Source organism: Lolium perenne, chromosome 5, assembly GCF_019359855.2.
Source record: "Lolium perenne isolate Kyuss_39 chromosome 5, Kyuss_2.0, whole genome shotgun sequence".
NCBI lineage: Eukaryota > Viridiplantae > Streptophyta > Magnoliopsida > Poales > Poaceae > Lolium > Lolium perenne.
Window position 1 is genome coordinate 74,211,979 of NC_067248.2, and position 10,779 is coordinate 74,222,757.

The window sequence follows — 10,779 nt, forward strand, 5'->3', positions numbered from 1 at the left end:
ATTGCAGGATCTAAAGGAAATAGCTTCGAGTACTTACAACGGCGCCGGAAAATAGCTTGGTAGCCGAGATCCGGAGTGTGAGTACCTTTTACCTTTCCTCCCCGGCAACGGCGCCAGAAAACAGGCTTGATGCGCGTAGATGTACACGTCCGTTGGGAACCCCAAGAGGAAGGTATGATGCGCACAGTGGCAAGTTTTCCCTCAGAAAGAAACCAAGGTTTAATCGAACCAGGAGGAGCCAAGAAGCACGTTGAAGGTTGATTGTGGCGAAATGTGATGCGGCGCAACACTAGGGATTCCGGCGCCAACGTGGAACCTGCACAACACAACCAAAGTACTTTGCCCCAACGAAACAGTGAGGTTGTCAATCTCACCGGCTTGCTGTAACAAAGGATTAACCGTATTGTGTGGAAAATGATTGTTTGCGAAGAAAACAGTAAAGAACAATTGCAGTAGATTGTATGCGATGTAAAGAATAGGACCGGGGTCCACAGTTCAGTAGAGGTGTCTCTCCCATAAGATAAAAGCATGTTGGGTGAACAAATTACAGTCGGACAATTGACAAATAAAAAGGGCATAACAATGCACATACATGATATGATAAATATAGTGAGATTTAATCAGGGCATTACGACAAAGTACATAGACCGCCATCCAGCATGCATCTATGCCTAAAAAGTCCACCTTCAGGTTATCGTCCGAACCCCTTCCAGTATTAAGTTGCAAGCAACAGACAATTGCATTAAGTATGGTGCGTAATGTAATCAACAACTACATCCTTAGACATAGCATCAATGTTTTATCCCTAGTGGCAACAGCACATCCACAACCTTAGAACTTTCTGTCACTGTCCCAGATTTAATGGAGGCATGAACCCACTATCGAGCATAAATACTCCCTCTTGGAGTTAAGAGCAAAAACTTGGCCAGAGCCTCTACTAATAACGGAGAGCATGCAAGATCATAAACAACACATAGGTAATAGATTGATAATCACCATAACATAGTATTCTCTATCCATCGGATCCCGACAAACACAACATATAGTATTACAGATAGATGATCTTGATCATGTTAGGCAGCTCACAAGATCCAACAATGAAGCACAATTAGGAGAAGACGACCATCTAGCTACTGCTATGGACCCATAGTCCAGGGGTGAACTACTCACTCATCACTCCGGAGGCGATCATGGCGATGAAGAGTCCTCCGGGAGATGATCCCCCTCTCCGGTAGGGTGCCGGAGGCGATCTCCTGAATCCCCCGAGATGGGATTGGCGGCGGCGGCGTCTCTGGAAGGTTTTCCGTATCGTGGCTCTCGGTACAGAGGGTTTCGCGACGAAGACTTTAAGTAGGCGGAAGGGCAACGCGGGGGGCCACACGAGGGCCCCACACGCTAGGGCCGCGCGGCCAACGCCTGGGCCGCGCCGCCCTAGTGTGGCGGCGCCTCGTGGCCCCACTTCCTTCCCCCCTCGGTCTTCTGGAAGCTTCGTGCAAAAATAGGACCCTGGGCGTTGATTTCGTCCAATTCCGAGAATATTTCCTTACTAGGATTTCTGAAACCAAAAATAGCAGAAAACAGCAACTGGCTCTTCGGCATCTTGTTAATAGGTTAGTGCCGGAAAATGCGTAAATACGACATATAATGTGTATAAAACATGTAGATATCATCAATAATGTAGCATGGAACATAAGAAATTATCGATACGTCGGAGACGTATCAATACTTTACAGCATTATTATCCATTTTCCGGCACTAACCTATTAACAAGATGCCGAAGTGCCAGTTGCTGTTTTTCTGCTGTTTTTGGTTTCAGAAATCCTAGTAAGGAAATATTCTCGGAATTGGACGAAATCAACGCCCAGGGGCCTATTTTTACACGAAGCTTCCAGAAGACCGAGGGAGGTACGAAATGGGGCCACGAGGCGCCGACACAACAAGGCGGCGCGGCCTGGCCCCTGGCCGCGCGGCCCTGGTGTGTGGGGCCCTCGTGCCACCACTTGACCTACCCTTCCGCCTACAAATAGCCTTCGTCGCGAAACCCCCTGTACCGAGAGCCACGATACGGAAAACATTACTGAGAGGCCGCCACCGCCAATCCCATCTCGGGGGATTCAGGAGATCGCCTCCGGCACCCTGCCGGAGAGGGGAATCATCACCGGAGGGGCTCTACATCATCATGCCCGCCTCCGGATTGATGCGTGAGTAGTTCATCCTTGGACTATGGGTCCATAGCAGTAGCTAGATGGTTGTCTTCTCCGCTTGTGCTATCATTGTTTAGATCTTGTGAGCTGCCTAACATGATCAAGATCATCAATTTGTAATGCTACATGTTGTGTTTGGCGGGATCCGATGAATATAGAATACTATGTTAAGTTGATTATCAATCTATCATATATGTGTTGTTTATGTTCTTGCATGCTCTCCGTTGCTAGTAGAGGCTCTAGCCAAGTTGATACTTGTAACTCCAAGAGGGGGTAATTATGCTCGATAGTGGGTTCATGCCTCCATTGAATCTGGGACAGTGACAGAAAGTTCTAAGGTTGTGGATGTGCTGTTGCTACTAGGGATACAACATTGATGCTTTGTCTAAGGATATTTGTGTTGATTACATTACGCACCATACTTAATGCAATTATCTGTTGTTTACAACTTAATACTGGAAGGGGTTCGGATGATAACCTGAAGGTGGATTATTTAGGCATAGATGCATGCTGGATAGCGGTCTATGTACTTTGTCGTAATGCCCTGATTAAATCACATAGTAATCATCGTTGATATGTATTGAATCTTTATTTGTCAATTGCCCGCCTGTAATTTGTTCACCCAGCATGTTAGTTATCTTATTGGAGAGACACCTCTAGTGAACTGTGGACCCTGGTCCATTCTTTTACATCTGAATACATTCTACTGCTTTTACTAGTTCTTTGCAAACAAACACCATCTTCCACTCGATACGTTTAATCCTTTGTTTTCAGCAAGCCGGTGAGATTGACAACCTCACTGTTACGTTGGGGCAAAGTACTTTGATTGTGTTGTGCAGGTTCTACGTTGGCGCCGGTTTCACTGGTGTTGCGGCGCACTACATTCCTCCACCAACAACCTTCACGTGCTTCTTGGCTCCTACTGGTTCGATAACCTTGGTTTCTTTCTGAGGGAAAACTTGCCGCTGTGCGCATCATACCTTCCTCTTGGGGTTCCCAACGGACGTGTACATTTACGCGCATCATGGACTTGGATGGAATATCCTTGAAGAAGCTCGACTTGTCGAAAAGTTGTTTACGACAAAGTTCAGAGAGTTGAATACGATAAGATTAGATCTTCCGTAGCAATGCTTATAGTCTATGTGGATTATTCTAGTAATCGCTACATATTTCTTTTATGAGATATGATAGTAGGATGGCAGAAATACATTCCTTACCAGAAGTGTGTATGAAGGATGTATACTAAGATACAAACCAAAGAGTTATGCTAGTCCGTGGAATACTAGATAGGTATTCATAATTCATTGGATGAAGTAAGTATCACAAAGTTGGAATCTTCACCAGATGAAATAATCAAAGAGTTTTTATTTTATCAGAAACGATGAAGATGCTTGCATTTGCAAGAAATTAAGTGGGAGCGCTGAGACATAGTTATAATATTATATGTGGATGACATATCATTGATTATAAATGATGTTATTATATACTTGATGTGTTTAAAAGGTTTCATTGAGAATTAACTTCAATGAAAGGATATTGACTGAAACATATTTAGTGTCAAGATCTATGAAGATAGATTGAAACACATAATAAGTTTAAGTCAAAGTACATAGAATGAATATTGAAATACTTCAATATAAAAATATTAAGAAGGTGTTCTTTTCCATGTGAAGGTTTAACAAGACTTGAGTGTATTTGACACTCGATGAGTAAAAGCACATGAGAGATTTTAGATCACGAATAATATGTACAAAATCAGATGTCCTATGCTCTAAAGTGTTATGAGCATATACCAGAATGATTCATGTAATATTCATTGGACAACGGTAAGAATATCCCTGAGTGCTTTAGAAGAACCAAGGATATATATATAGTTTTGTATGGGTAATGACAAACAAATCGCTGTAAGATGTTGCACCGATATTAGTTTGGTCACATATAAAAATAAATTTCAATCTCAATTAGGCTAAGTGTTGATTAAAAGGTGGCACAATGAGCTAGAAGAAGTTTATGCTAGACTTTAAATATTGTGACGGATTCTACAGACAAAGGCAGAGCATGTCATTGTTTTGACAATGAGTGATGATGTTAAGTCAAGGAGTTCTTTGAGAACTTGGTGTAGTTCCGATAGTGTCAGAACTTTGAAGCTATATTATGTGTGTGACAATATTAGTGACATATTTCAGACCGCGGAATTGAGGTTCCACCAGAAGACTAAGCATATACAATTAATGCCGACTCATTTGGAAAATGAGTGATGCGTTGAGACACAAATGAATTGCAAAATACATATGTTTCTGAGCGTGTCAGATCCGTTGACTGAAACCTCTCCCGTGAGAAAAACATGATAAGTACCAGAAGGCCAATGTGTTATATCTTTTCAAATGTAAACTAGATTATTGACTCTAGTGCAAGTGGGAGACTGTTGGATATATGCCCAAGAGGCAATAATAAAATTGTTATTATAATATATCTTTGTGTTTATGATAAATGTTTGCATACCATGCTATAATTGTATTAACCGAAACATTGATACATGTGTGTTATGTAAACAACAAGGAGTCCCTAGTAAGCCTCTTGTATAACTAGCTTGTTGATTAATAGATGATCAAGGTTTCGTGATCATGAACATTGGATGTTATTAATAACAAGGTTATGTCATTAGGTGAATGATATAATGGACATACACCCAAATAAGCGTAGCATAAGATCATGTCATTAAGTTCAACTTGCTATTAGCTTCCGATACATAGTTACCTAGTCCTTCGACCATGAGATCATGTAAATCACTTATACTGAAAGGGTACTTTGATTACATCAAACGCCACTGCGTAAATGGGTGGTTACAAAGGTGGGATTAAGTATTCGGAAAGTATGAGTTGAGGCATATGGATCAAGAGTGGGATATTGTCCATCCCGATGACGGATAGATATACTCTGGGCCCTCTCCGTGGAATGTCGTCTGATTAGCTTGCAAGCATATGAATGGTTCATAAGAGATGAGATACCACGGTACGAGTAAAGAGTATTTGTTGGAGACGAGGTTGAACAAGGTATAGAGATACCGATGATCAAACCTCGGACAAGTAAAATATCGCGAGACAAAAGGAATCGATATCGTATGTAAATGGTTCAATCGATCACTAAGTTATCGTTGAATATGTGGGAGCCATTATGGATCTCCAGATCCCGCTATTGGTTATTGGTCGGACAGAAGTCTCAACCATGTCTGCATAGTTCACGAACCGTAGGGTGACACACTTAAGGTTTGATGTCGTTTTAAGTAGATATGGAATATGGAATGGAGTTCGAAGTTTTGTTCGGAGTCTCGGATGGGATCCAGGACATCACGAGGAGGTCCGGAATGGTCCGAAGAATAAGATTCATATATAGGAAGTCACTTTCCAAGTTTGGAAATGATCCGGTGCATTTATGGAAGGCACTAGAATGTTCTAGAACCTTCCGGAAGAAATCACTATGGAAGGACTCCACCAACCCTAACTTGCCAACCAAGTAGGAGGGTGGAGTCCATGGTGGACTCCACCTCCTTGGCCGGCCAAGCAAGGGGGGAAAGGGGAGAGTCCCACCCCAACTAGGTTTCGTCCATATGGCAGTTTTGAATTGGGGTCTTATTCAAAGACTTGGGCAAACCTTAGATGTGTTCCACCTATATAATGAGGGACAAGGGGAGGGGGCCGGCCACCACAATCACACCTTGGCCGCACCCCTCAAGGCACCAAGGCCGGCGCCCCCCTCTCCCCAAACCCTAGCCGCCCCTCCTCCACATACCTCTCCCACAGCGCTTACGGCGAAGCCCTGCCGGAGATCTCCACCACCACCGCCACCACGCCGTCGTGCTGTCGGGATTCCGAGGAGGATCTACTACATCAGTTGCCCGCTGGAACGGGGAGGAGGACGTCATCATCAACACCGAACGTGTGACCGAGTACGGAGGTGCTGCCCGATTGTGGCACCGTCAAGATCTTCTACACGCTTTTGAAAGCGGCAAGTGATCGACTACATCCACCACGAGATCTAATCTCGTTAGGCTTTGGAAATCTTCGAGGGTTAGTCTCATGATCTTCTCGTTGCTACCATCTTCTAGATTGCATCTTGGCTTGTTATTCGTTCTTGCGGTAGGAAATTTTTTGTTTTCTATGCTACGAATCCCATCATTGATGACTTTGTTAATTCAAAGTTGGTCTCACTTCGAGCCTTCCATAATTTTACAGTTTCTACCAACACTCCCCAAGAAGATGATACACACACTATCTAACGAATCACTAGAAAAAAAATGGATAAGCCTAAGAGCAATTGAAAAGGGAGAAAGAAACCCTGACCACCACTAAGCTTGGACATCATTCATGCCAATTTTCTCTGGTCTCTGACATTGACATTTAGTTCGGCACAGGAAGATGGGAACCATGGATAAACGTTGTGAAATATAATTGTAAGTTTTTATTAGGTTCCTTTTTTCCTCGGTCATGGCGCATTGATGGTGGAGGCATTGAGGCAACCACATAGTATCTCTGTTTGTTATTTGTGTTTCTTTAGTTTTTCCTGTAATATGAACCATTTTCTTCAATCAAATTAATAATTTCAGCTAGTAACGAACTGCTCCCCGACATACGGGTCCCACATGGCAGTGAGGAGGCCGTACAGGTGGGGCCATTCATTCAGTGACTGGGCTGCATGTGCCGTTGCCACCTACGAAGCGGATAAGGTTTTCAAACGCACAAGCCTGCGCCGATCCAGTCCGTCCAATCACTTCCCCTCACGCATCGGACGGCTGGAGCGCTCCCAACGCCGCGTCATAGTCCCCCGAGCCGAGCCCCTCGCTCTCGCAACCTCACCCATTTCACCACCACCGCAAACCCTTATCCCCAAAAAACCGCCCCAAAACCCCGCCACCGGCGATGTCTGCGACGGCCATCCGCTCCGGCGAGCTCCTCGCGTTCCCCGCCTCCGCCAGGCGGGGCGCCGCCTCGGCCGTCTCGTTCCGGATGAGGGCGCCGGCGGCGGGGCGCGTGGCGGTCAGGGTCGTCGCTGCGGCGGCCGAGGGGGCGGGGGCGGAGGCGGAAGGGAAGCCCAAGCCGAAGAAGAGGGCGGCCAGCGGCATCATGAAGCCCAAGCCGATTTCGCCGGAGCTCAGGGAGTTCGTCGGAGGCGCCGCGGAGCTGCCCAGGACGGAGGCGCTCAAGATCATCTGGGCGCACATCAAGGGGAACAACCTCCAGGTAACACCCGCTCCCCCGTCTCGTCGCCCCTCCGCGCATCGGGGCAGTATGCTAGCTTTGTGGTTGCGACTTCGACGGATTTCGCGAACTGCATTGGTTAACTGTATGTTTCATGGCTGCGGTTTGTGTCTGTGATTTTTAAGCTTGTTGGTAGAGGTGTTTTGATTTATTTTTACTGCTGATTGTGTGGCCTCTGAATTCGATTGTCGATTGTGTGTTGATGCTTGTTCTTTCCTGATATGAGGCAGAAGTAATGCTATCTATGGTCAAGACTGAATAATAGGTGGGACTTCGGTGAGGGTGTGTGTTGAACAACTGCCCACCCATGCTTCTATGTTGCCACGGGCCGAGGTTTCAAGCCAGCGCTGGCAGGAATTCCTCTGTATTTATCTGTCATGTTTGATTTAGGGATGAATGTACAAGCCCTGAACTTGGGATGTAGCTCGTTGTCGCGGATACATCGTTGGCCAGTGCCCTTGCCTAACCGCGTAGGATCAGCCTGAGAGTGATGCACATCTGCTGAACATAATGAGTGGTCAGGGTTTAAACTCTGAAATGTCCGTAATCCTGGTAATATCGAAATTATTTAGGTTCCATCAGCAAGTTGATGAATCTTGACTCAAGTTCTAAATTAAATTTGAACTTTTCCCCAAATTTTGAGGTGCAAATATTTTTTCAAAAAACTGCTAAGGTTTACAGAGTGCACAAATCACATCCAGTGCATGGGAATAGCCATGGTCCACACAAAGTCTAATATTTTTGAATATGCACCTGCAGAACATCAGTTTTCTGTGTACAACTACATACCATATTATATATAATAAATGTCCGCCATGAGAATTTTGCACATGTTAGACCGTTGAGATGTGGCACCCTGCCCAGCTCAATTCCCAGATAGCCATCCACTACAGCACTAGCACCTTGCGCATAAGTAGCTCAGTTGCAGACAGCATGCTTACCAGATACATGGCACATTGGCCAGCTCAGCAATTAGCTTCAAGTGACTGAGCCATTCAGTTGTACCAGAATATTTATGACCATGCCATTTCTTACTCTTAGTAATACAGAAATTTGAGGCAGCCATTGCTTTGGAAACTAGTCATAATAAAAAGGATTGTAATACCATACAGATTCTATAGCAGTACATCGACACTTTCTATAGTGTGTACCACACCTCGCTAATATGAGCTTAAACTTGAAGGGTTCAATCTCCCAGTTTCAGTGTTTGTTTGAATCACTATAACTGCACATGCATATGCTAGCCCATACCTGCTCAGACCACAATCAAATAGCTGTTTGCTGGTAGCTTTAGGTTCTAGCATAGCCATCATTATCTTTTATAATTGTATGACCTACATAAAAAAACTCAGACCTAATTGCCAGTGCTATTCTACCTATTCATGTAATTTCCTGTTGCGCATGCATTCTGGAGGAGGTCCTGCAACTGCAGGCCCAGGACCAGCCCAGCTGCAATCTCTTCAAGATTACAGAAGATCAATTTAAATCAGTCAAATCCATTCGTTCAATAAGCTGCCCAACAAAACCTTAAAGCTCAAAAGGTTGTGTGCCACGGCCAGGGAGAAACTCCGCTGTGCGTCAGAGGATGTGCCTCTTCACTATTCTTTGCGCTTTTGACCAAGTTCCAGATTCTTCATTCATCGGTTCACCCCATCTCCCAAATTCCTGGATTCAGAAATACCCTATTTTTATCCAAGTGTTGTTTATGCATTAGTGGAATGACATTGTGGGTTGAAGTTTAGTATATCTGCGTGTATACTACTAGCACCAGAACCAAGATTGAATTGTCTGCTGTCGAAGAAAATCTTTATAGTATTACCTCATAATATGTAGCCTACCCCAACTTGCTTGGGAAAAAGGCTTTGTTGTTGTTGTATTACCTCATAATATGATCACAACCTAGTTAATGATTATTTTTCTAGACCATCCTGTTGTTTTCATTGTTCAGTAAGGTACTGCAAGAACTAAGGTAGTTGTCTCCCACTAAAAAAAAGGACTAAGATAATTGCCTCCCACTCAAAAAAGGGACTAGGATAATTGTTGCTTTCTTATTTCTAGATAATGCATGTCTTGTTACGTATCATATTCCTGTCAGTATGCAGTGCAGCTATTTTTCGCACAGAAAATGTCTGGCTTAACTTTGGAAATAATATTTTTCTTTCAACTCTTGATCCATTAAATGGTAAACTTATTCTCTGTTCTTTTTGCAACCAGGATCCTGCAAACAAGAAGATAATAGTCTGCGATGATAAACTGAAGAAGATATTTGGAGGGCGTGACCGTGTTGGGTTCCTTGAAATCTCTGGGCTCCTCAATCCCCACTTCCAGAAATGATAGGATTTATGTAGATCTTGCTCTTTTTTGTATTAGCTAAGACCGTTGTGTTGGTATCTTTAGCGAACCTGGTATGAGGGCTCCGTGATTGTTGACGAATGGTACATGTGTTCTCCGAGTGCATGTTAATCTAGTGTTTGCAGCAAATGTTTTGCTGGCTTTTGGCTCATGATTAAATGTTTGTCCCTGATCATTTCTATTTACATCCTATTTGCATACCATATTAGACATGGATGGTGGATCATTATGTTCTCCCATTCTCTATATGATGTTTGCAGTTTTCCAGATTGCAGCTGAAAGCCAAACACTCATCTATGATAATCAGGGCCTACAAGAAAGAAAGGTATGATTCATTCGCTTTGGATTACTAATCATTGCGCTACTGAACTGTCGGCTAGCAGCGGTGATCTATGATTACCGCTGAAACTGTGAGTTTAGCAGGATAGGATACTGAACATTTCTTGGTAAGAGCTGCTAATTCACATCTAGAAAGAGCTCAATGCTTCAGTCGACATGAACCGTGCTGTCAGTCTCAAGTTGGTTGATACCTTTGACGATACCGTTTGGTGCAGGGGCTCCTTCCTTGGTCACCTCATTCTAGGCATGTGGATGGCTGGCAACACGAATGCGAGACACCTGTGCAGAATCGTTGGCCGTGCTTGGACAGGTGAGCTACTGCACATGACTAGAGCATATGGTTCCCAACAGCTTCCATGGCACTGGTGTCAAATCCTGCTTGCGGACGGTACTGACTACTCAGGCTAGCTGTTTTGTCAAGGGTAGATGACCACTCTACCTTTCTCAGGCTCGTGCACCACTTAGATAGACAACTCACCTGATGAACAAGCCTCCCTCCCATAGTACGTTCCATGTCCTGTCATCACACCAAAATTTTTTTGTGGAGGGTTAATCTAGCAATTTATTTACTTGTGCTCAAATGATTAGCAGCTGGGTGATGGGTGATGGGTGAATGAATAATGAATGCA

General features: G+C 44.2%; 1 protein-coding gene across 1 annotated transcript; it reads left to right on the forward strand.

Moving 5' to 3' along the window:
• Positions 1 to 7,104: 7,104 nt before the first annotated feature.
• LOC127299473 (uncharacterized) lies at positions 7,105 to 9,970 on the forward strand. The gene is made up of 2 exons (XM_051329440.2): positions 7,105 to 7,441; positions 9,674 to 9,970. Exons 1-2 carry the CDS (start codon positions 7,121 to 7,123, stop codon positions 9,791 to 9,793), a joined length of 441 nt encoding a protein of 146 aa, XP_051185400.1. The 5' UTR covers positions 7,105 to 7,120; the 3' UTR covers positions 9,794 to 9,970.
• The last annotated feature ends 809 nt before the right edge of the window (positions 9,971 to 10,779 follow it).